This window comes from Periophthalmus magnuspinnatus, chromosome 22 (genome assembly GCF_009829125.3).
Source record: "Periophthalmus magnuspinnatus isolate fPerMag1 chromosome 22, fPerMag1.2.pri, whole genome shotgun sequence".
Lineage (NCBI taxonomy): Eukaryota > Metazoa > Chordata > Actinopteri > Gobiiformes > Gobiidae > Periophthalmus > Periophthalmus magnuspinnatus.
Window position 1 is genome coordinate 15633313 of NC_047147.1, and position 27318 is coordinate 15660630.

Genomic DNA, 27318 nt, shown 5'->3' on the forward strand with positions numbered 1-27318 from the left:
TCAATAATATTATTTAAAGTCATATGGGGAAACTGGGACATGTCACACTTTATTTCCATCTCCATCCCTGGTACAGTGCACAATGGAAATGGATTTGTTGACTTGCTTCCACAGAATTGGACCTTGTCACACCTTGAAATAGCTTGTTAATAAAATAGAGCTTATGGTTAAGAATTGGGTCCAACAACTGTACAATGTTATAAGATCATCTACAACCATGGCTACCATTTGGGTGTGAACATATATGAAAGAGCCGTACTGCTCAAAGTCTTTCTGAATTCTTTCTGAATATACAGTAGTTGTTTTTTTAAGAAAACTAAGAGTTGGAAATCACTGACTTGGAACACACTAGAGTCACACTGTCCTTTGATTAAACAAAAATTAGGATCTTAATTGACTAGTTATTCTTTAAGGACAATACACAGCAATTCTTTTCACAAGAAATTTATTTGGATAAAAAAAAACATTTTGTACATAACTCAGAAAAATGAGTTGCTTTACTTTACATATCACCTTTTCAGATATCAGTTCTATTTGTGCCCAGGTCAGATCATCAACAGGTTCCTGTGGTCTACAGAGAGAAGAGCCCACTGAAGGCATCCTGAATGGCCCGATGACATGCCAGTGCTGTTGTGTACCCTCCGGCTGTGTCCTGAGGCTGAGCGGCACGCACATGGTTCAGATACCTGCAACACAGAGCTCTGGTCAGTCAGCTGTCCGCTACACAAGAGGGAGTGTAGTGAGAGCCGCCGCCCACTGAACTTCCTTAAAGTAATGTGAGTCCAAGTTCATTCCCCACTAAATCTACCCCAGCTCTGTTTTCTCTGGCTCTGCACTGGCCTCAGAGCACATCAGCTGCGACAGACGGCGCTCAGAGCAACAGTGGAACACCTTGTGCCGAAAAGCCCCTCCATTGCAGCTCTATTAAAGTGTTGTTGGTGTCCTTTAGTCTAAGTGCTTACAGATGTGTGCTGCCAAAGCCTCTCTTCAGATTCTTAAGCAAAGACAAAACTGTTTATTTTTACTTTGAGTCACAGACAGAAAAACATTGGAGCTGCTAATTCATGTCTGCACAGTTCTGATGGACGCCCGCCTCTGAAGGGCTTGCCATACCACAAACATGTCAAACCTGGTTCAGTGGGAAGGCCTTGTACTACAGATTATCAGCATATATGTGGGAACACGCCATAGTATTTTCAGCTTTCTCACAAGACCCTCACAATTAAAAGTTAAGTATTCTCTATAATGTTCTAAGAAGAATCTGCTAAGCGTTTAATAAAATAACATTCATTTTAATGGTCACAATCAGAAAATCAAAAAGGCTGAGTTATTGGGTAATGGGTAATAAAAACAAAATATCCATTCTCTGTAGGGTCTTACAGAGGAACTGAAACTTGATTTCAAGGCCACAACTCTGATCACAATGTATGTATTTTACCCCAAATTCTTGACCATTTTGGTTTATTTGTATGAAACAATTACAGAAAAACAATATGAAAGACGGAAAGTACCCTTTTGAGCACAGCTAAAGCAGCATACATTGAAAAATTATACAATATGTTAAACAAAAAACCTCAGTGATAACATATTTGTTTAGGACTGAATCTGTGGTCGATTGATGACCCAGCTTTAACAGAAGGCTCTGATTCTCTCAAGTGCTGTGAAACTTCAAAGTGAAAGAGAGAGCAGGGCTACACCACAGTAACCCTAGCCCTGTGGGAGGCCCAAGAGACACAAGGCAAAAATACAGAGACCACTGCTCTGGCAATGAGACAACCAATGAAAATATCCAAAGCAGTGGATAGCTGGTTTGTTCAAAAAATAAAAGGTTATAGAAGAAGGAAAGTCTTGCGGTGGTGAAAGCAATGAGGTATTTGACACAGAAAACCCACTGTGCACCAACAGCAGTTTAAGCATAAGCCAGTGATTAATATTAACTTCATTAGGGTGCGCTGCATAGCCCCGTCCTTCAGAGCACTTCACAGGCCTCCTCAGATGGCTTCCTGCTGCAGATGAGTGCTGCCTATTGATTATATTGTACTGGGCCTTTTTAATGGTGAAAAAGTGGGCTATTTACGGCCTGGCTAAGTCTGCTCTTCCTGCTAATCTAATCCCCAAGCTACTCATGTGGTCATTCCTTCCAAGAAAGCTGAGAGGCCTGTGTAACCTTATACCTGCCTGCCCCAGAGGAGCGAGGGGGGCGAAGGGCGGGGTGTGTAAGCTGAAATCACCTTTGGGTATCAACATCATTGCAGAGCCACTTCTCTGTCTGGCCTGTGCTCACCTAACACAGAGGTTAGTATAGTCATGCTCCATTACTTCTGCTGGTTTGTCTTCCTGTAAATCCATTTTGAGAAGAAACAAGCGCACAAGGCAAAACAATAAATCTGACATTTTTTGGTCACCTGACTGCTTTTGAAAGTGTACAGTTACAATAAATGGTCCATAATAAAAGCGATATAAAATAAGTACTTTATGTGTGTTTAGGTGTGTGTTTTTGTTCAAAGCAGAAAAAAGCCCAATCATTCCTAAACAGCTGTAATAATCCAAGGTAATTTACTGTATGGGGAACAAACCATATGGTTTCTTATTTAATAGGTTTATTTGATGACAAAGGGATGACTAGCCTCGGATACACTAAGCAGAAGGTTACAGAGACAATAAAGGCAACAAAATACAACACACATGTGACACGGACTGTCCCCTATCTTTCAGGACGATACAGAGCTTTCTTTGCTCAGAAGAGCAAGACACTTTATCAATTAAGCCCAAATTATTGATTTAAAAAGCCATAGAGTAGAAGTAGAACTAAGTAGTAAAAAACTGATACATTTGATAAATACAATTAAGTGTATATATACACACACACATATATACACACACACACACACACATACATACATATATTATATATACACACACCCCTATATATACACACACACACACATATATATACACACACACACACCCCCACACCCACACACACACACATATACATATATATACATATGAAATGTTCAGTTATTCAGTTATACTGATTACACTGTAGTATGCATCACGTTTACTCATAGGTCATTATATTTGTGTGAACAATACACATTAGTCCTCCACACAGCTGTAAGACTACTACAAGCACACATTTAACCCAGTTTAACCAAGGAGCTGTGGCTGCTGTTCTCCCCATCACCTCCTCCCTCTGCTTTGTTCAGAGGCCTGAAACCCAAGCCGCTCGAGTTGGTAACATCTTTCACTCCCCTGGCCCCACCGGAGCATTAGCCGACACTTGATCCAGGCCTTTTCAAAGCTGGGTATTATTGGGTAAATATGGGTCACTCTGGACTGGCCCATTATGTGGCTGAGGGGGGTGCGGGTCATGAACACATGAATGACAGTGTGACAGTGTTCGTCACTGGGGAATATGACAGGGGCTTTCCAAAAGAGCAGACACAGAAGAATAGCTTTTGTTAGCCCTGAGTTTCTCGTCCCACAGTGGGATGCTCAGGTACAGCTAAAGGCAGGAGGTGTACACTGTTATTGTACTGTCTATTATGAGTGCTATAGCAGGGCTTACCTAAATCACAAGGCATGCTAACCTCCATTAAAAAAAGATGCTCCTTTCTTTGCCTGAGGAGCTCTAAGACAGTTGTAGTTAAATGTCTGGTTTAAAACCAACCATTTTTCATTTGCAATTAAATAAATCTATTATTGTTATTGTTATTATTACTAGTACATTTTAGGGCACTGAAGAATCACTGTGTTCTGAATCCATATAAAAACACATTCTATTGAACTGGATTGGCATTTGATATAAAGATTTCAAATTGAGCTATAGTTGCAGATGTAAAACATATTACTGGCTTGGCTCCTATGTACACTGAATACTTGGGTCTAATGCTGATAATTGTCATAACATTTTTTTTCTGCCTACCCCTGAAAGCATCATTGTAGAGAAAAGAGACACTTTCACCCTCCACATTCACATTACATCAGTGTGTGGACATGAGGGACTGGCTGTGGGGCTGTCTTTGGTCTGACGAGGGGAAAACCAGAGCTACGTGTCCAGACAAGTTGTGTCGGCTTCAAATGGATCGGGAAAAGGCTGGGAAAATTTGAAAAGTGAAGTCAGTGCATTATGAGAACAAAGGTAAAGAAAGCAGTAGGTAGCGGGCCCTTCACCAGAAAAGTTACATAGCACACCTTTGACAAAAGATCAAACACTTCACTAAAGGTTGGGGTATTTTTGCTAAAGCAGCAGACAGGAGTAGACTACATGTGCTCCATAATTCAGAAATCCCAGCCCAAGCTGCTGTATCCCAATGAGTGTCCGGAAGTCTTCCTTTAGCACCATGCTCCACCAGAGGGGCTCTGGGCCTGGGAATGATGGGGGCTGAGGGTGCCGAACCACACACCTGTCAGATGATTTGTCATTATAAAGGGGTCAGGACTCAGCTGTCCCCTCCTAATCACCCGTACTACCCACACTCCTCCAAACCCACTCGCTCCTCAACAACACCCCCACATTCCTGTATGGAGTTCGGTTACATGCAGGACCGCCTCCACCACCCCCTCAATCTGCCCCCGGGATAATTTGCCCAACACATAAACATTGCTTTATGCACTTTTGAGAACTTTCATTGATAATATGCTAGTACATGGGTACAACGGGCATGCTAGAATGATTTAGGTAACAGAATGTCCTCTGCAAAATATCTTGTGTTTTTATAGAAAAATCTTCTTGTACCTGTAGTTCAGACCTTTACAAACATCTTCTGAAATCCCTGAGGATTCTTGTATTACTATAATGTAAATGATATACCTCTTAATTTTTTTTCCAAAATTGTGCAGCCCTGCTTTGGAGGATCAGAAGGAAACTCTAAAAACACTCAAAACAACCCATTCATCATCGGTTTATTTGACCATATTCTGCCTCAGTCCCACAGAGAGGGAGAGCATTTTCCCACTGGCTATGGTGCGGCGGGCTGAGCTTCAGTGAGGACAGGCCCCTGCAGACAAGCCTGGCTCTCACAGGTATACTATATCTGTCAACAGAACAGCCTCATCAGCTCAGGTCAAAGGTCACACTGCTTCCTCTGAGACCACAGCACTGTCTATTCTACAACATCACAGCACCAACAGGGCTTATCTACGTTCCTCAGAGCTGCTGCGGAGAGCATAAGGCAAATATATTCTCAATGAGAATTTGTCCTCTATGGTTAGAGGCTTGTGATGTGCACCCTTCACCTGTCACCCCTCATCTGCAGCTGGGCTCACCAGCACCCACCCCAAAATCAAATCTCGATATTAATAATATATAGGCAGTAATTCTATGACTTTTGACAATTGTTATACTTAGTTCCATAACTTTTTAACCTCAACTCACAGAAGCAAAAATAAACTTATTTATGCTAGTTTCTGATAGTAATATCTTGCTTGTGCACATCATAATTTTATATTTTTTTCTCCTTTTCCCAAAATAAACAAGTGGTAACTTCATGCCATGCAAAAACATTCTGTTCTTGCCACACTGTCCTGGTGTGATCCTATGAATGCTGGACCTCTTCCACATGCTGTGTTTATGAGTTTACCTTTTGCTTGTGTAGTGCAGACATTTCACCTTACGGGGGCAGCAGAGGCTGACTGACTGCTTACACAGCTCTCAGGACAGAGCACACTAAAGCCACCTGAGCTGCTATTTGATCAGCTCCCAGCAGAGGAACAGCGAGCAGCCTGATGTGGGACACAATGAGTGAGGCAAGTGTCAGCGTTCACCAAATGGGCCAGTAAACAAAGGCAGGACAGATGTAGCTCAGTAAATGTCCACCTCACCAGGCACGCCCAAAGAACAGAGCCACCACACAGTTATGACACACTGCGAGCCAGGGGAGGGGGGACAGGGCTTCACAGGTATCAGTTACAGGAGCATCTCCAGAGGATTTCAATTAGTCAACGAGCTGGGAAAAGGCCAAAGGAACAAACTGCATAAGCACAGCAAGCATAGGTCCTGGACAAAGTTCCAACTGACATGGTTCTCATTGTTCAGTGTCGCACAAAAACATCAGTACTTCTTTGTGAAAGTGAGGCTTCTAATTCAGTAGTGAGGGCGAGCTTCTTACCATGAGGCGGCAGGTCCACGCAGTTACATGACAGGAGCTTGTTTGCTTTCCGCAGCTACTAAGAGGAGAAAATGAGCCAGCTAATCCCCAGGTACACGGAGAGGCCACTGCCCCAGGGGCCAAGAGCACAGACACTTTCTGTGTGTCTGGATGTGTTCACTTCTGAGGAGGACCGCCACCATGCAATTCTACACTTCTACTTTACACCAACACACCTGGGTTAAAATAGTACAGGACAACCCAAGAGCTGTGCTGACCCTGTGCCACCAGCAAACCAGAGGCCTGGTGCAGTCTAGTCTCAGGGAAATAAACAGCTTTACATGCAGTCCCTGTGTGCTGCGGATCTCCCACATGTAAAAAGGTCCAGTCAGTGGCAGCACAGAGTATTTTGAGTCATACTTCAAGAGAAGATCAATATTTGCTCAGATCTATGGGAGGGAAAACAATAGTGATGCTGCCTCCATAGCTCTGTCTGTTAATGGTGTGTTTACAGAGACAGACAGATAATGGGTTGGGTGGGGGAGGACCAGACAATGGCCGTGCTCCACTCTTTCTGATCCACTGCTGTAAGAACTGCACACCTACAGCAGAGGCGAATCAGAGTTATGCTGTGGGCTGCCAGTGAAGATATTTTGTAGACACAGGCAGATTTGCCAGTCAAATCGTCAGACTGAAGCCTGCACACTTTTAGATGACATGAACTCTTTTGGTTAAATGCAAATAGTCAATCTGTGGCACCTGACCTGCTTCCAGTCCTGACCTACAGAGAACTCAAGCCTCATAGATAAGCTATAATTCAGAGTATTCCGAATTCTGTTAAGGCAAGCATAAAGTTATACAGAAGGTAAAATATATCAATAAATAAGTCACTCAGAATATGCCAAATGTAAGTGCAAAGGTAAGTGCGTTGAGACTATTTATAATAATTCCTCGATCAAAAGAGCAGTGCTGCAGAGGAGTTCACATGAGGTCGTGCTCTCTAAAGCTTGTAAGTCCAGCTTCAAAGCTCTAGTGAGAGTGTGGAGGCCTTAGCACAGCCTCTCGAAGGTGCCATCACTCTGCTTCTGTCTGTATGAAGTCTGACCAGCTCCTGCTCCTCTGACCCTGACCTGCATGGGTTCTCTCCTCTCAGCCTCTCTCACTTCTCTTTGGCTTGGTATGACAGCTCTGTCAGTCGACAATTCACCCTACAGGGAATCAAGTGGCCCCAGAAGCAAAGAAGAGTTGGCTTATACACCACTAAAAATAGATATGCATGGATAATAATTGTAATGTTGTTTGGAGTGGCATACAATCTGCCTGTAACTGATTTAACAAGGACCAAAGGCATGGACCCTGTGAGAAATATAACACTAATAAGTTCTCCACAGGTGCAGATTTAAAAGTCTCACTGAAACACACTCTTTTCTTAATGTTTTCCAATGATATTAGACGACAGGCTACACAAACCATAAACCCAGATCTTTTGGTTAAAGGCAATAAAGACTAGGAATGGGACAAGATCTCATGCCACAAGATGTGCCGAGATATTTTTTTCCCTGTGCATTTACATATGGCTTGGACAAAAATCATGGGTTAAGCACTGATGAGTTATACTTCAGCAAAATAGATTTCATGAATGAATGTTATATCTTGTTTAAATATAGTTGACTACAGATCACTAACAAACTCCACTTGGTGCTTTCTTTCTGTGATGGTACTTCCTGTGCAGAGAGGTCCATCCCCAGAGAAGTGCTCCAGACTAAACACCATACACCCAGCTGCTCCCTCTGCCCTATCCAAAAGAATCAATGCCTGACAAGCGCTTCCAGCTGAAAAAAACACACATTTTCCACCAATTATAGAATGCAGTGAAGAGTGGGGGAGGAAGAAAAACTTCTAAATATTATAGACACTGGCATTTGGCAAAGCCTGTAGACCAGCCTCTGTCAAAGAAATGGCCTCATTTTAGAGCAACCAGTGCCAACGCAAACAACTGTTCTGGCAAGATCTCATTGTCAGCACTTGAGGTTTCAGTTGAATTTTTGAATGGTATGCAGCCCATTTCTCTTTCCCCTATACACCCCCACACCCCCATCTCTGTGATTTGTTCTTGTCCGGGTTCCTGGACAGTCTTTCATCACCTACAGACTCTGTGGTTTAAACTATTCATGGAGAAACAGTATTTTGTGGAAATTAGGTATGAATCAGACGTTATTTGTTTTCCTTGCATGGGCTTAAGAGGATGTTTCTGTGAGACAAAAGTCATCTTGGTCGGAGTTCTACAGGAGCTACTACTGTAGAGTCATATGATTTTGTCTGTGCTCAAAGTATTTACTTCTGATTGTTTTTGTTTATAAGATGTTTTATACTGTGCAGCAGAAACCAAAACAGACATGTGTTGTGTGGAACATAGAAGTCCTCTGGGGCTGATCTTGTACACCTACCCCTGACGCGGAGGACAGTCTGTCAGTCTGCGCAAAGGAAGCAAATGCTATGCTGAAATCTGAACGGGCTCTTTTGGAGGCCCTCTGCAGCTGTCTTTAATAGAAGTTTTTTGTTTGCATTTATGGGGTCCTGTAAACGTAAGAGGCGGTGAGAGCCTGGGTGTACCCATGTTTCTTGGCCCAATGGGCAAGGACAACAAGTAGGTAAAACACAGCAGAAAAGAGGACCAGATTGGCTTGTGTGGAGCAGACATAGACAACAGTCTTTGCAAGTTTGAACACTCACACACTGATGTTTGTGTCCAGGAGAAATGGGCAGTGCTGTCACCTCCATCTTAACCAAGACAAACAACCTGATCTGAAATGCCCTGGTGCCCCTCACAGTCGCTCAGCTCATGCACACTCATCCACCCCCCCTCCCTCTCTCAGAGCACTGACCACATCACAGACTACAGCATGTCCAAACACTGGGACTGCAATAACTGGGCTGAGTGTGCGTGAGGGGGACTGGAAATGTATTCCAGGTTTAGGGGACACTGACAGGGGCACGGAATGTATCTGCGTTAGCACACAACCCCAAACTTAGCTGGATCAGACAAAGAGCTGACTACACAAAAGAGTCAGCAATACTGCTTGCTTTACTTACCAAAGCATTGCATCCTGGGAGTTGTGGTTTGTCTATGCATACCTGGACGTGTCACTGTGGCATACACCTGAGGGACTGCTGTTGCTCATTTATCTTTATGGTGGAGGCAAGGTCTTAGTGGACACTGAACTGCTGACACTGTGCACCCCCAGTCACACCCTGTCCCTAAACGTGCGCCTCTCAGAGCCCCGCACACAGCAAAAACTGAGAGATGTGTTTCATCTGCATATTGATCACTCCAGAAGAAGCAGGACCTCAGCACTTCACAGAATACATCATGTAAATAAGTGCCAGGAATTGTGCTAAAACTACCTCTGCCCTGTGAAGGATGTTTTCACTTGAACTAGTGACTTAGAAGTATATTAACTAGGCAAATACAATTTGCGACACACAGTCCATTTTCTTTAAATTTCATGAATAAGGTGTAATAAAGGTGGAAAACCCTCTTGCTAAGCATGCCCTCTTTCTGCTGAAGCAGACTGGTCTCAGCCAAATGAAGGTCAGAATCTCAGGAAGGCAAAGTCAACAAGGTCTCCCACAGTGACCAGGGGCTCAGTGTTTCTCTCACCCAATAACAGGAGCGTGTCTAATGGAGTGGGCATCAGTGAAAGATACAGCAGGGAACACAAGGAAGACATTATTTTCAACCAGTGTAGCAGGGCTAATGATTATTTAGTAACACACATAACACATTACTGACCAACACTACATCCATACTGTTATTGACAGTATGGATGTAGTGTATTTCATGGTGTATTTCTGTAGCGCACCAGGGAGGAATAGACAAAAGTAACAAAATTTGGTCCTATGTATATAATGCAAAATAGACACATCAAAATATACTATACCATAATATCATGAAATACATATGTACATATATGTACATATTCACAATTGTAACAGTGATAAATAAGTTGTTGCATACATAATTAATATTGCAAAAAAAACAAAGCTATGCCCTGACGGTTGAGTAGTGGAAGCTCTGGAAAGTACAAAAGGCAACTCACCTATCTTAGCCTCAGCTTGATCCCAATTCAAGTAAATCGCACTGTATACAAATGACATGCACGACTCAGAAAATCATCTCTGTTCTTATATTTATTCTAGTAGTGGAAAGTATTAATTGTAGTTCTTTAATAACAGTAAATGTTCTCTGCTTTGTGTGCAGTGCGGCTGTGTGCATACCCCAGTCTCCCCAGCTGCTCCAGCTCAGGGACAGGCGGTCCATACGTGTACACCTTCAGGGGCCTGTACTGGTACAGCACTTCTTCAATCCTGGGCACAGGCTGAAGAGACACCATCTGGTTCTAAAGAAAGAGACAACACAATCATGCAAAACTGTCAGTGCTTGTACGACGTGGAGTTTAGTGCAGTTGAAGCGCAAGAGACTCAACCAAAAAAAAATCCAGCTATTGTCAAATAGATTTTATCATGAACCTAACCACACACAGAGACAGACTGGTTTGGTCTGAGCTCTCTGGTCTGCTCATATCTGCATAGAGACAAAGCACAATGACATAATGTTTCCATAGACCATTTTTACCTGTACCACAGAGTATGACTTTATCTAAATGAACAATATGCTGTTGGTTTGCAGCAGCACCTTTGAGTTTTACACAAGAAATCTTGATGTGCGTTTCAGTGTAAATATTTTGAGTCAAGAGGGATCAAACTCATAACAATTAAAACAAACCTGTTATGTTAAGATAAAAAACACATTAAAAAGGTTGAGCCAAAGTGAAGTGGATGAGCTAATTTGTCAAGATTCCTCATGAAAACAAATGCATGGGGTGACTGTCCGTTTGTTCAATTCTACTGACAATGCATTTAGGATAAACAATATGTTTGATTAATGATATTGTAATGAAGGTCCTTAATCACTTAATCACTGGTTTACTTCATGCCTGTTCTCCCTGTCCATAAAACTCCTCTGTGGAAAAATATGGAGCGTGCGTCTGCTAAGTCAATACAAACATCTGTTTCTCTCATTAAGGAGCCCCCAGCACAGACACCAGCATCACTCCTGCTTTCATCTGTACCATTATTAACAGTGTGACAAGACGTCAATGACACATGAATGTACTCCCCCCGAGACCCTCAACTTTACATACTGCCACATGGGCAAGGAAATAGCAAAAAAAATCATCAGTACTAGTTTTAGTGTTAGTACTTGCAAGAGTGAGTAGTGAGTGTTAATGATGTCACAATATGAAAATTTGTGTTTCAGTTATTGTGAACACAAATGACTATTCATGATTTTTAACAGCTCAATCAAGAGTAAAATCCTTACGTCACATTGGCTTCTACATCAACATTCCTCTAGTATGTGAAGTAGTATGTGAACAACTATGAAATATTTCTGATTTTAAAGTTACTGGGAGAAAAACAGCACTTCTTTGGAGTAAATTTAATTGAAAGTTTGTTTAGTTCTTGCTAAGTTAATCTTGTAATTACTAGCAGCACATGACCATGATACCTTCTTCAGATGACAGGTAACATCTGAAATTTGTCTCTTACTCCTGAATAAATATTACATTGACATCCTACAGGCTATGTGAGAGTATGATATAGAGATCTCAGGATGGACTGTGAACCACACACTTGTGCCACACAAACACAAGCCTCTGCACTCTGGTGTCCTTCATCCAAGCAACTCAGCAGAACACACCAAGGTCTTGTGGAAGCCACCATCAGCACCATCAGACACAATGCTTATGTTCCACCTATAGGGTTTAGAGGGCAGTGCTGAGACTAGAGCAAGGGTCTGCAACCAGCGGCTCCGGAGCCGCATGGGACTTTTTCATCCTTATATTGCGACTCTGCGTGACTTGGGAAAATAATAATAGTATTTCATTGAAGTGTATTTTATTTTGTTAGTTCTTTTTTAATTGTAGTTCTAAATTGGAAGATTATTGTGATCTTGAAATATTAAAATAAAATAATATTGTATTATTTTTTGTCACTCAAAATAAGCATCACACTCACGAAAACACTATACCTGCCAAAACGTGTGCATTTAAGCTCTGATACACACTCCGAAAGCCCAAAGGCGATATATGGATAACAGCTCACAGCATTTTTTGTTTGCTACATGGATAATTTCAGTTCAGCTTTTTAATTCATTTGAAAGAGACCTTAAATCCTGCGTGTTTTTTTTTTTTTAATTATTTTGTAAGAGTTCAAAATGTTCAAAATATGTTCATTACATGAATAAAATTGAATTTTCTCTGTAGCACTTCATGGGTTTCATTAGCAACACACTACAGCTGTTTATACATAGCGTAAAGTAAAAAAAAACAATATATGCAGTGTATTTTAGATGTCAAAAAGTATTTGCGGCTCCCAGTGTTTTCTTTTCTGTGAAAACCGGGTCAAAAGGGCTTTTTCGGTGTTAAAGGTTGCCAACCCCTGGACTAGAGCATTCTCCCTCTGTACTGGTGCTGCCCGGGCTTCTGTGAGGATAAAAGGCTTTGGACTGCATGCAGGCTGAGAGCACCAAGTAGCAAGTGTAAACGCGAGTGCCCACCCCCTGCCTCACAGGTTTAAATATAACGCCAGGACCAGCAGCAGCTGCCCTGCACAAAGCCTCTAAGGCTGAAAAGTCCTCCTTCCTCTGGGCTGGGCGTCACTGCCCAGGACAGCCAGAGCCAGACTGGGCTGGGGCAGAGGTGTGAATGCCCACATGTGCTAGTGCCAATCAGACCTCTCAATCCACCCCTTAAATGACCCTCTCCTTGAGCCAGGGAGACCAGCAGTGTTCCTGAATATCTGAAAATTCACACAGACTATTCATTCAATCCATCTTTAGCTAAGGGCAAAGCGTGCTTTCCCTTTTTCTTTCACTAGATAAAAGAATACTGTGGACTGGGGGGTAAGAAGGCGTGTAGGCGGAACAGGTTTGGCCAGTCTGTGGTGCAGAGCAGAGTAACACAGAGCTGTGCCTGCGCTGACGGGTGCTTAAGTGAGCTAAGGTCACACTGTGGAGGGCAACTTACCTGAGCCAAACCTGCCTAAGCAAACATCCTCATCACATATGTTTTCAGTGGTGCTTAAATGCCACAGTCTGAGCCTACGAGGCAAAGGAGCCAAGGAGAACCCTGTTTAATGAAGCTTCTTTTCTATGTTTAGATGAACATTTTCCACCCCCATGTGGCTGATGAGTTGGACTTTGTTTATGTGTGTGAGTGCCTACATTAGACCACAGCAGTCTCGTCAGGTATGTCAGCTGCTCTGCCGCCTGTAAACAAAGATTGATCCTCAGCAATGCTCTCTCTTCAACCTCTCCATAAGTTGGAAGACAACAATAATATCAGTAATTCTCACACATCAAAAAACTGCCTTTAATCCAAATAGCAACCCTAAAATAACACTGTACTGCATCTGGCTGCTCCTGTGTAGAACAGTCTGTTTGAACAGAGAACATAAAGGCTCAGAGGGCCTTTTTATTTGCATGAATGTCTTTTTGAAAAACACACTTCATTCTTTTGAAGAATAAACTGTGCCCAGTGCACTGTGCCTCTCTATGTCTATGCTTGCACTCATGTATATCTGACTTCATTCAACACAGGATCTACAAAGTGAGGGATTAGTAAATGATTTCAGACCATTCCTGGGGCAAGACCAGGCCCATCCCACTTCACATCACACCTGGAAAAGACCACTTTCCTTTAGGATCTGTAAACCTCCTCAGGCTGGCTCCGTTTTATCAACCCTGTGGAGAGCCATCCCAGCACCGTGTGGAGCTCCTCACATATTCACAGTAAACAACCTGACACCACACGACACACCATGAGGTCAGCTGTATTTAAAGCCTCAGGCATTGAGAAACTGTGACACCAGTGCCACCCCTGCCTCCACAGACTGAAAACAGGCCTATATGTAATAGCCCTGTGCAGGGCTTACCTTGGCCCCAGGGTGAAGCAGCTGCCAGCAGAGGGGCTGCAGGGGAGGACTCACTCATCACCAGCAGATCCTCAGAGGTCAAGCATCAGCATATGTCCATTTATCATTGTCACCATTTAAGTCTTTCCACATTTGTCTAGGGAACAAGTCAATGTTTTAATGGCTCACAAAAACACACACCTGTGTACAGTACGAGTGTACAAGGCTGCTCTGTAGTATTCATTGTAAGTTTTTTTGAAAACTGTACATTTATTAATAATTTTCTTAAATACCTATATAGATACACCTGAATGCAACTTGTGTGTGACGGTATTATGTCAGTCAGTTGTCAGTTGTTCAAGTACCACAATTTCTCCTACACATTCTACATCATTTTCATTTAAGGAGGGTTTTTCTTTTTTGAATAATCAGCAGTTAAGGTACACTTCACTAGCATCCTGGCTCAGATCTGGAGAAGTGTCCAGGTGTTGCCCACTGCTTATGACAAACTGTCCCCAGTACATTAATGCAAAACAAACTGACAGTCTATCTAACCTTGAGCACAGTAACATTAGCATTTTTTATTATTTTACCAAAAATGTAAAAAAAAAAAAAAAAAAAGGGTAGCTATAAACAGCTTTAATCAGAATAAATTTGCCATGCATTGCAACATCTAAATCTAAATTAGACAATGAAAAAAATGAAGGGAAGAAGAAAAACTAAAAATCTTCATGACCAAGAGACCACAACTCTGCAGATTCATTCCAACAATCTCCAGGAATGTGCTGCTCTGTTCAGAAACCTCACCAACTCAAACAACTGCTCTAGAGTCTGGAAGAGTCTGGACTGAGGAAAATCCAGAGCCACAGTTCCCCAGTAGCACCACTGCTTTCCCAGCCCAGATCTGTGACCAGTCAATGGAGGAATACACAGAGGAATACATGGAGAAGAGCCAACACCATCACAGTGTTCCTCTGCATCAGCGACTTCAGCCCCACCACAACCTAATACTGATTTCCATCTGCCACATCTGCCTTATACGTCTGCACTGAAACTTCAATATTGAACAGCCTTTCTGTGCAAACTGGCAACAAAGACATCGTGAGGTGATATACGAAGAACAATTAAGACAAAATGACTAGTTGTTGTTTGCAGTTTGAAAACGTTTGAAGCAACAACGTGTCCCCAAATGTATATATATTTGAAATCTACATTTATTTAATATAGAAATAAAAGCAATGTATCACACCATATATTGAAAATCGATTATATGCATATAGATCTGTCACAATAATTATGGAACAATACTTTTTGAGAGTCAATATTACAGTGTTTACTTTTTTCTTGTACTAGTGGGAAAAGTTTGGTTATTTTTTTGTACTACAATAAGATTTGAGATGTAGAGTGTTGAATTATGAACTTCCATGACTTATTATAGATACAAACTATCTACTTAAGTCTTGAATTCTGTTATTTATTTATTTATTGTAGTTCATGATTTTTTACCATTTTGTACATAAAGAACACTTTTTGGGGGACAGTTCTGCGTTATCTTTTGGTTTCAATATTATCGTTTATCGTCTATATTTACTTCAGCATTATATCACACTTCAAAATTTGTTATCATCACCGGCCAATATACATCTCTAAAATCTAACATCAATCCTGGATATAAGATCTACTAGAGTTATGGTTTGGTGAAAAAGAGCCTCAACCTTCAAGCTAAACTACTTCACTCAACAGATTTCAACTATGTCCACATCAATAAACAAGTGTTCAAGAATGACTTAACTATGTTTATTTGCTGTGTATAACATTACCAACTTTTGAATGGTTTTACTAAAACAGCTGTTAATGGAAAGGCTGCTAACAGACTGCTTATTAGAAAGTTGTTGCTTTTTTGTTCATGTAAAACAAAATGTTTAGTGACTTATAAGTAAGAGTCTTTTTATAAAGCAGTTGCTCATATATGCTAATCATAGAAGATGTGTTAAAAGTGGAGCAAAACAGAAGTTGAAATATGCACCTCATCACCATTGCTCCAATGTGCCACAAAGGCAACAGTTACGTTTTAATTTGCAAGCCCTTGGAAGTTTGTAATTCAGCTGAATAAATGTAAGCCTATGTCGCATCGTCATGTCTGTTGAAGTATCGTTCAAATAAAGTATGTGTGCAGCATGTACAACTTGTAGGCACGTTTACAATGGGGCAAAAAAGTATTTAGCCAGCCACCAATGGTGCAAGTTCTTCCAGGGGGGCCTGTAATTTTCATCATAGGCACAATATAACTATGAGAGAAGTCCAGAAAATCACATTATCTGATTTTTCAAGAATTTATTTGCAAATTATGGTGGAAAATAAGTACTTGGTCAGTAACAAAAGTTCATCTCAATACATTGTTATATACCCTTTGTTGGCTATGACAGAGGTTAAACATTTTCTGTAAGTCTCCACAAGGTTTTCACACACTGTTGCTGGTAGTCTGGCCCATTCCTCCTGCAGATCTCCTCTAGAGCAGTGATGTTTCGGGGCTGTCGCTGGGCAACATGGACTTTCAACCCTCTCCAAAACTTTTCTATGGGATTGAGCTCTGGAGACTGGATAGGCCACTCTAGAACCTTGAAATGCTTCTCACGAAGCCACTCCTTTGTTGCCCGGGCGGTGTGTTTGGGATCATTGTCATGCTGAAAGACCCAGCCACGTTTCATCTTCAATGCCCTTGCTGATGGAAGGAAGTTTTCGCTCAAAATCTCACGATACATGGCCCTATTCATTCCATCCTTTACACAGGTCAGTCATCCTGGTCCCTTTGCAGAAAAATAGCCCCAAAGCATGATGTTTCCACCCCCATGCTTCACAGTAGGTATCGTGTTCTCTAGCTGTAACTCGGCATTCTTTCTCCTCCAAACATGACAAGCTGAGTTTTTACTAAAAAGTTCTATTTTGGTTTTATCTGACATTATGACATTCTCCCAATCCACTTCTGGATCATCCAAATGCTCTCTATCAAATTTCAGATGGGCCTGGACATGTACTGGCTTAAGCAGGGGGACACGTCTGGCACTGCAGGACTTGAGTCCCTGGCGGCGTAGTGTGTTACTGATGGTAGCCTTTGTTACTTTGGTCCTAGCTCATTGCAGGTCATTCACTAGGTCCCTCCATGAGGTTCTGAGAATTTTGCTCATCGTTCTTGTGATCATTTTGACCCCACAGAGTGAGATCTTGCTTGGAGCCCAAGATCAAGGCAGATTATCAGTGCTCTTATATGTCTTCCATTTTCTAATAATTGCTCCCACAGTTGATTTCTTCACACCAAGCTGCTTATCTATTGCAGATTCAGTCTTCCCAACCTGGTCTACAGTTTTGTTTCTGGTGTCCATTGACAGCTCTTTGGTCTTGGCCATAGTGGAGTTTGGAGTCTGACTGTTTGAGGTTATGGACAGGTGTCTTTTGTACTGATACTGAGTTCAAGCAGGTGCCATTAATACAGGTAACAAGTGGAGGACAGAGGAGCCTCTTAAAGAAGAAGTTACAGGTTTGTGAAAGCCAGAAATCTTGCTTGTTTGTAAGTGACCAAATATTTATTTTACTGAGGAATTTACCAATTAATTCCTTAAAAATCCTACAATGTGATTTCCTGGATTCTTTCCCCCCATTCTGTCTCTCATAGTTGAATTGTACCTATGATGAAAATTACAGCTTCTCTCATCTTTTTAAGAGGGAGAACTTGCACAACTGTTGGCTGACTAAATACTTTTTTGCCCCACTATATATGAATATGGGCAACAGTGGGGGGACCTTACCTGTTGGATCCCAGTAGAGAACAGGCTGGTAGGTTTAACACTCTGCTTCTGGTGCTCAATCTCTGTCTCCAATTGGGCAGCGCGGGCCTTGTGCTGCGCCAGTAAGATGGTGGCTGGAAGTTGAGACTGTTCCTGGACACACATAGAAAAGACTCAATTTCCATTTCCATCGTCTTTTGCTATGGATCAGACCTGGACGATTGAGGGATTACACAGACACTTTCCATTTTGGCACTTTACTGAAATCATTTAAAGGCACTGGCCACACAGCACATGTAGATTCAAGGTCAACTGTTTGGACAGCTGCCAGCTCAGATGACAGAAGAGTTTGAAAAGTACTGCCACGGTAGTACGATTTTATTTAACCCTATAAACCTGAAAGAATAAAAGCAATAGCATATACATTATCCTTTATAATACATTAATGGAATAATCACAACAATTCCTATTTCAATATTTTTTTAAATCATCAGAGTGGATTTCAAGTGTTAGCATGTGAATAGACACAACCACAGTTAGATGTGTTTTGGAGCCACAGGGAGGTACAGATGACAGAGCTCATGGGAGACCCCCTGGAGGGCTACAGTCAACAGCCCTGTGCTTTAAACAAACAAACACAAGCCTTAGCCTCTGTCTCTGATGCCTTCTGCAGCCCACTCCCCAGGAACAATTATTGCTAAACACCACAGCTCAACACAATGGTGCCAAAGGGCCTTGAAATTAGACTGAGGACAATGCGGCAGCGACACAATGAGCTGTAATAAGCTCTTAATGAACCCTGAGGCAAGGGGATAAAGTCACTCTCCTCATGACACCTGTCACCTGTGCAGGTATCTCGTGAGGGCGAGTGTGTGAGCACTCACCAGCTCATCCAGCAGAGCCTGCTTGTTCTTCCTCTTGGCCTGGAGCTGCCTCTGCTCCTCCTGAAGAGCCTCCAGTCTGCGTTGCTCATTCCCCTGTTGTTCCAGGAGCAGCAGCTCCTCCAACTCCTCCTGCTCTCGAGTCTGTAGAGACACGCTGCTGTGAAGACAATGGCCTGGTACACAGACTGTACACTGCTGTAGTATGTACTCACCAACTTGACTTTATTCCTTTGGATGATATCTCTGTTCTCCCTCTGGTACTGCTCCATCCTTTGTTTGGTGTTCTCCACATCAATATTATTTGTCAGGTTGAACACTGACAAAGACAAAATAAATTATAGATACGTTGTAGAGCTTTCCTCATTTCAAAATGGTCATCTCAAAACTAGATAGATTATTTCCACATCTGCCACAGCTTTAAAACGCCTATATCCTGAAGACACCAAAGCAACAATAGCGAGAAAGAGTATTGCAGAACTGTGATAGGAATGGAGAGCTTTGAAATTAGATGTGGTATGTAGTGCTGTTTTGGCAACTTTCATATGTGAAACTTTGGAGCTCTCACTTACCTATATCCTCTATTTGCTCCAGATAATCATTATATTCTCGCAGGCTGGGAAAGTCGAAATCTCTTTTGTTATATCTGTGAGGACAGAACAACATAAAAACAATAAGGGGAAAAATACAGACATTAATAACCTCCATTAAATCAACCATTTTATAACAGCATGTCTGCCTGCTGCCTAACAGACACACATTAGATGTCAATTAAGGAGCTATTAAAGAGCAGATGAGAGACAGGCGGGGAGGGGCAGAGGAGTAAAAACCTGGCAGGGAAAGAGCCTTCCCATTTGAGCCCCCCCGGGGAGACTCATTGTCTACAAAACAAACACAGTAATGAGAAAGACAAAGGTGGCTTAAGAAGAGGGAGGAGGCGCAGGATCACACATAAACTGACCCCACCCACTGCCCTCACACGTACATCTTCAGCACTTTTTTGCGGATCTCCACCTCTTTGTCCACCGTGGGGTCCTCGAAGAGCTGCACGCGGAAGTTGCTCTTCCTCAGGGGTGTGTCACATTGTACACAGTTCCCTGATCCCCGCACAAACAGCATCTCCACACAGTTCTCACATCTGCAGGCAAACACAGGGGTTTCAGGTAAACGTCGGCCAGCACCTCGAGCAGCTAAAGCTTGTTTCAGTACAGGGAGCAGAGTATAGTGCCTGGAGGAGCGGAGGATGCCGTGGGTGCTAATGGGCTGAGTGCTCAGAGAGGGTTGGGGTTATGATTGGAATGTCGATTATGCTGCTGCTGCTGCTGCTCTCAGACAAAAGGAAATTAGTCTGACACCACATCAGAACAGTGTCTGTGTGCTCCCTGTTTTTTAACTGAACACTGTATTCATAATGATTTAGGAACACAGCCAAGGTAAAGAAAAGTAACATGCTTAGATCTTTCAAAGAGAGAAAGAATAGATACAAACATTAATATGATTTTAGATACAAACATTAATATGATTTTAGAATCAATAGAATCAATATCTCAGTTCTTGTTTGGGGGATATGCAGAATTGCAAAATTGGAATATTAAGAACAGTCTGTAATAAAGGCTACAAAAAGAGTTGAGTAAAATAGAAATGGACAAACAGCTTCAAGTTTCAAATATGATATCTCCACTTTTCTGCTTAATTTTACAATCCATTCACGTTTTATGCCATATGTGAACCTCAATGATTATCTACAGGCACATTTTAGCCATAGTGTATTCATGTAAAGCAGCTATTATTCTATAATCTGCCTCATTAATGACTTTTCATTCATGTACACCATCCTAAATGTTATATTGCTATCAGGTTATTTAAAATGTATTGAGATATTGATTTCTGTCAATTTCGCCCACACCTAGAGTGAATAAAAACAGACAATTTATAGTTCACTTGTACAGAGGTTGTTGACAAAACATACAAAAAGAATTCCACTAATGGGATTTGTTTCACAGCAATGATGACTTATATAAAGAAGACTGCTCATAATGCTGTTTCCTGCATTTATTACATTATGGAATCACATTACTTCTGGCAAAGAAATATTGCTATAATTAGTTTGTCAAATGCCCTAAGCACAGCCCTCAATCAGCTGTTCTGTATTCAGGTGCGTTTACCCATCACAGTACTCCTGGAGCTCCCTGATGGGCCTGGCTTGAAGAAACATTTGCACAGAGAGCTTTACTTCCATGGGCTGCTAGTCATCAGCCACTACCGTCTATCACAGGAGACACTGGCTTTAGGCCTTGTTGTGTTGGACAGTTAACAACTATTAGATTAAAATGGCTGAATATCTGCCTGGTCACCCAAGAATACATGCTTTTATGATTTCAAGCTGGATGCCAGACAAACTGAATACAGAATTGTGAAGCACCTTTCAAAGGAGTAACCATACCGGCTATTTCACTTCATCGGCAGAATTCAGATAGCTTGGTAAAGTTAAATGTGCAGAGCTAGGCATTTTGGTTGTTTATGCAAACATCTCAGATAAGGGTCTCAGTCAGTAAACCATCTCAAAACATTGCACTGAGAATAGCCTAAAGTTATAGTTACACGTAAAATCATCTTTTCTTCCCACATCAGAGCAAACACGACCAGTGCTGATCTACAGTGTGGTGTCCAGTTGGTGGAGCAGGAGGAGCTGCAGGAGGCAGATGTTCACAGTGGCCCCAGGCAGGAGCAGCAGAGCTCTGCCATATGGAGGTAGATGAGGGATCCTGCTTGTTTCCACAGGCCCACAAAGAGTCCATTCATCAGAACAGGACAAGGCGCGGGGCGTAGCTTGCCCCTTGCCCCATAAATGGACCACACAACACAAGTCTCCATTGGAGAAATCCTGTGCAACTACACAGCAAAGAACAGAGCCCCTAAGAGGCAGGGAGGACACCTGTTTCTTGTGAAGTGTACTCTCCACATGACAAACAGACCAACTGTCCCAGGCTGAAGCTCAGGGTGCGCCTCTCTCACCTGTCCCCCAGTATCAGTCCCATCTGCAGTTGTCAGCAGCTCCAACAGCAAAGGGAGGGGGGCAGGAGCAGCGTCTGCCCAGTGTCTGAGCACAACCATGGGCACTCACCTGTTTGCACCATAAACCTAACCAGCTCAGACTCAGCTACAGTTTACACACAAATAACACTGATGTGAAGCTGCTCTAAACATGTCAGAGAAATCCAGTCTCTCAACAAAGGACTTTGATATTGTTTTAAACACTTAACAAATGCAGAGTGTTGCATTCACCAATATTCACTACAAATAAACAATCTGATACAAATACTTGTCAGGATATATATTATATATTGGATGGGCAATATGGCAAAAGAACAATTAGCTCAATATTTTTGGGGGATTACTCTGATAGCAATATTACAATGACACTATGGCAGTCCTTCAGAAATATGCTAAAATGCCTGTAAAAGACAAATAATATAATGGCTATAGTAAACTCTTATGAATATGTAACTGCAAAGAAGCAAAAGACACACTACACTAAGATTGTATTTTACTTTATTTTTGAAAAGTAGTTCAAAGTGCACAGTGTACCTTTTCAGGTGGAAGCTTAACTGTCTGTTTTTCTTTTCCATTGAAATTTTATTGCTTTGCCTGAACAGTGTCATTCATCTTTTATCTTTCATTTAAAATGATGCATTCTTATTTTGCATGGTGTCACCTCTCCATAGATCTGACCTGTAGCTTGGCCTGCTGGCTCCACCTGTCTCCATGTGAATAGCCAGAAAAGAATGCCATATTGTGAAACATTCCAGACAAAGCAATAACATCTCATCTGGAAACAAACAGGTGGTTGACCCTCCACCGGAAAAGTTGCATAGTTCTTTAACTTACAACTGGATCTCTGAAACTGACATTCATAATAGCAGCTAGGACAATCAGTTGGTACCAGTGAGCTTTGAACAAGATCTGGGTCACGCGAAGCAAACTGGATCTTACTCCAGATCTGAGCCCAGGATCTAGATTGAGACACGCAGGCTTTTGGCAGGTAGCATCGTAATCAATGCAACGAAGAGAAAATGCATTAACTAATGAGCAAAATATTTCTGCATTAGCTCATCTTAATCGTTGAAAGTGTTAAAAGGATGAACGTAAGCATGAGAAAGGCAGTTTGTTTTCCACCGCCTGTTTCTCAGTGAGGATCGGCAGCGTGGTAATAACTCACAGCGTGTGTCCGCAGACGTTCACCATCAGCTTCAGAGACGGGTTTCTGTACTTGGTTGTTTTGCACCTGGGACATCCTTGGTCGTCCATTTCTCTTGCACATAAACAAAACTTGAGAAAAGCGAGTGAGAGCGACAGGCTGTTTACATCTACTTCCGGATGTTCGTTTCGTTAAATGCGGTCCGGGTAAAAACGTTGAATCTGGAGAGTTCCTCTTCAGCTCCAGCCTTAGCGCGCGTCTCTCACTTCACACATGCTGCCCTATTTTTGGAGAATTATTTTTATTAAATTAATCACAAAAATAGACTACGTTTGTACTGATGTGAACCAAGACGGAATGTACATCCCACCCGTATTATGTTCAGGCTAGACGACCGCTAATTCAGTTGGTTAAATGGCAGTTATTAACACATAATCGTTCACTTTAGTTTAGTTTAGTTTTGTTTTGTTTAGCATGATGATATTATTTGCACATAAACAAGGAGAAACGGTAAATAGGCCTAAATGAAAGAGAGAAAGGGCTATTTCAAGTTATTTAAACTTAGCATGATATTCACAAATGCGGTTTCACCCTAATAACTTGTGCCTTTTATTATACCATTAAAAATGTTTCAATAGATTCTGTAAAAGAACAGAGCAGCAAGTTACCAATAAACCAAAGCCAATGTTAACTTTATAATCCAATGTGCCATTGTGTAACTTTCGGCATTCGTCTAGGCTACAAGAAGATCCCATTCCCTCAAGTTTCCAGCCCGCACCTCGAACAGGTGAACTGCGGGTTAGACCTGAGTCATGAGTGACAGCCCAGAGCTAAACGGCGCTGGTCTGGATGGCGCTCGCTCCTCCCACACTGGCCCTGGGCGGCCAATCGTGTGTGTCCCGCAGATAGACCCCAGTGAGTCTCAGCGCGGCTCAGTCCCGCAGAGGAAAAGTCACGTTGGGTGGAACAGGCAGCGAGTATCTGCTTACAGCTGCTGTCAGATATCTGATCACATTCGCATGGCGAGGAGGTAACCTGAGAGACCTGGGAGGAGTGACTTTTACACAGAGGGTTCAACAAAAAAATGTCTTCCTCTTCTGCCGGAGTAGTCACAAGAGCAACAGACATCAAGAGAGAAAATGTGAAGGAGGCGGAAAAGTGCATCAGGCTTGAGGCGCTGGACGCGGCGGAGTTGTCCATGGAGCGCGCTACTCCCAACGCGGACGCGGTGCGGGCAGAGCTGCTGGTGAGCGCCGCGTCCTCTCTGGCCTTTTCCCCGGAGCAAGTGGCATGTGTCTGTGAGGCACTGCAGCAGGGGGGCAACGTGGAGAGACTGGCCCGGTTTCTTTGGTCATTACCGCAGAGCGACTTGCTTCATGGCAATGAGAGCATCCTCAAAGCCCAAGCCCTAGTCGCGTTCCACCAGGCGCGCTACCAGGAGCTCTATAGTATCTTGGAGAATCATAGCTTCAGCGCCACCAACCACACCTTCCTACAGGATCTGTGGTACAAGGCCCGCTACACCGAGGCCGAGAAAGCGCGGGGAAGACCCCTGGGCGCTGTGGACAAATATCGAATCCGAAGGAAATACCCTCTCCCCAGGACTATTTGGGACGGGGAGGAGACCGTGTACTGCTTCAAGGAGCGTTCCCGAAATGCGCTCAAGGATCTGTACAATCAAAACAGATACCCGTCTCCGGCCGAGAAGAGAAACCTGGCCAAGATCACAGGACTCTCCTTGACCCAAGTCAGCAACTGGTTCAAAAACAGGAGACAACGGGACAGGAACCCTTCCGAGGCTCAGTCCAAAAGGTGAGAGCACTCCCCAAACTTCTACTATAATTTATTTACTGTGCGTAAATTGGGAATTAATAACGCTCTGAATGAGTGCGTAAATGAGGCCGCTTTGTGGTCTATGGGCACTCATTCTCTTTACGCGTTTTAGTCGCGCGCGCCCATTAGCGTTCAATCGGTGTTTAATAGAGAAATAAGGAATAAAAGTAGGCCTGTAGTCGTAAATAGTTTGGAGCACGCCTTTAATGTTTTGAAATATGAGGCTGTTGCCCTTCAGATCCGGTTTCAAGAGTGTAGGTGCTAGGGGGCATGGAAACCTATAGGCAAAAAAATTACTACCGCCTTATAACGTCTCACACAAATGAGGCTCCAATCGACTTTACTATTAATTTTAATTCTAGGTGTTCCGTAAAACACATTATTAACGATGTCGTTCTCAAATCAAAAGTTATGCTTTCATAATCCAGGGCTCAAATACACTTTCATCATGCCCTTAGAAGAGAACAAAGCGTGCGCACCTGGTGGCGTCGTGACCCTGTCTGTTTCACTCACGCGCTTGGCACTTTGATTTCACTTCGAACATTATTCAAACTATTTTAAGCTATTTAACTCCGAGGAAGACTCCAGTAGAATCTCACTGGCCATTTGTTTTGTCGAGCCACCCGTGCTGGCATTTTGTCACATCTGAATTTATAGCGCCAAATGGTTCCACGCTTGATGTTGTTGGAGTGTTGGTGTCAGGGGCCTTCTTCACATGGGGTAAGGGGGTGGGGCATTCATAACACGTAATAAAGGCCGCTATAGACATGGGAACAAACGTAAGTCTCACTCTGCATGGCACGCAAATATGACTCAGGCGTTTATTATACTAGAATAACGAATGAACTTGCTGTTTGTAAAGCGCTTACTATCTACTCTTCACAGTGAGTCAGACGGAAACCACAGCACAGAGGATGAGTCCAGTAAGGGTCAAGAGGAGCTGTCTCCACGTCCGCTGTCCAACTCCTCAGATGGAGTTATAACTCATGGAACCCTGCCTCTCCAGACAGGGGGCTTGGACACTGGGATGGTGATCCAGCAGATCGGGGACATCAAGGCCTCACCTTGTTCCACCAGTGGAGCTCTATATAATGGAAGTTTGATTAGCAGCAACAACTCCTTCCACAATGGTTCCTCATACCTGCACTCATCAGGAAACATACTGTTCAACGGACTTAGCCTGGGCATTCAACCTCTGCCCTTCAGCCCTCTGCGGCCTTCTGGGGGGGTGCTGCTGGGGAGCTCTGGAATGGACATGCACATGCAAACGGGCCAGGACAAAGCTGAGGAGCCTGCTCTGCAATATGGCACATACACAAGCTGTGTGAATGGAACTGAAGTAAAGCTGGAGAGCATTCACAACATGGGCTCTCAAAACAGCCCCTCTACGCTCTCTCTGGGGGGATACAGCCTGGTGCCTGTGCCCAATGCAGTAACAGAGAGTGACAGCAGCCCTCTCCTCAGCAGTGATGTGGGTCTCTCTCCACTGCAGTTATCCTCCTCCTCTACTGTGGCTCAAGGTACACCTGACCAGCACCTCCTTATACCTATAACACTCATTTCATATTTGGCACTACAAGATCACATATTAGATTGACCAAAACAGGATAGCCCTAGCCATGTTTTGTTGTTAATTCTGTATTGGTGGCTAAACTATTTCTTATTGTCTCAGTTAAGATAAAAAGCCTGTCCTGGAGTAGTAACACCCATGTGCCACTCTTTTATGTTAGAAAGGGAGAGCTCCTCTGAGGGAAGCCTACGGGCTCTGTAGGAAGAAAAGAAACCTGGAATGTCACAAAAGAGGTGTTCGTTTTAATATTCAAGCAACAGCCATTCTTCACATCTGTAGGTAGATTCACTCCCTGTGTTTCTGCTCTGTGCTGGCGTGTCCCAAACCAGGCCCCACACACAGGAAAGGTGCTCTTTGAACCCTCCAGAGAAAAATGAGTCGTTCTGAAGTCAGCATCACTCATCATCACTCATCATCATTCATCATCACTGCTCCCCATGTTCCCTGTAGTTTCAGAAAATCAGACCATCAGGCATTAACCGCTGCCATTATGGCGTTGCTGATATAGTACAGACTACACTTGTCCAGTAGGCTTATTACAACAGCATTCAGCAGGACAGGCAGTTCAGGCCGGGAGTTAGCCAGGGACTCAAAATGGTAGGCAAAGTTCTGTCTAATTGCCAAGGAAAGTGAATGTTAACGCAAGTCCAACACAAACTCAGATTTGAGAATCAAACAAACTGATCTCACATTATGTCATTATCTTGTTTACCACAAGCATTTTATCGTCTTTTGCTTGGTCCAAAGCCACACACATCTTTATTACCAGCAGCCCTTTATTGATTGCAATAGGAAATAGAGTGAATGTGAGCAGTCATTGATGATTCCTCTCCAAATGTCTCGTGTGGTAACGCTGAGCTTCTTCTGCCCGCAGCCTCTCTTCCTCTGAACAATGTGTCAGTGTCTTCGTCCAGTGCTGAGATGACCCTGGCGTCCCTCCACCATGGCACAGTTCTTTATAGCATGGGCCCCAGCACTCACGGCTCTA

The 27318-nt window shown here is 42.9% G+C and overlaps 3 protein-coding genes across 3 annotated transcripts in view; 2 read left to right on the top strand and 1 right to left on the bottom strand.

The window, feature by feature from the left end:
* Positions 1-435: 435 nt before the first annotated feature.
* On the bottom strand, positions 436-23129 carry mnat1 (MNAT1 component of CDK activating kinase). Its single transcript, XM_033988501.2, has 8 exons — positions 22949-23129; positions 19715-19867; positions 19302-19375; positions 18945-19048; positions 18733-18873; positions 17870-18001; positions 10371-10492; positions 436-686 (listed from the first exon to the last, which is right to left on the bottom strand). Exons 1-8 carry the CDS (start codon positions 23035-23037, stop codon positions 572-574), a joined length of 930 nt encoding a protein of 309 aa, XP_033844392.1. The 5' UTR covers positions 23038-23129; the 3' UTR covers positions 436-571.
* Positions 9047-27318, top strand: part of dhrs7 (dehydrogenase/reductase (SDR family) member 7) — an 84232-nt gene continuing 65960 nt past the window's right edge. Inside the window, exon 1 of the mRNA XM_055231329.1 lies at positions 9047-9050. The gene's annotated coding sequence lies outside the window, so the exon portion shown is untranslated. The remainder of the gene's footprint in view (positions 9051-27318) is intronic.
* The window catches only part of six4a (SIX homeobox 4a), a 4682-nt gene continuing 1203 nt past the window's right edge, over positions 23840-27318 (top strand). The window contains exons 1-3 of the mRNA XM_055231318.1: positions 23840-24739; positions 25646-26280; positions 27205-27307. Of these exons, the coding sequence (XP_055087293.1) occupies positions 24012-24739; positions 25646-26280; positions 27205-27307 (1466 nt within the window). The 5' untranslated portion in view covers positions 23840-24011. The remainder of the gene's footprint in view (positions 24740-25645; positions 26281-27204; positions 27308-27318) is intronic.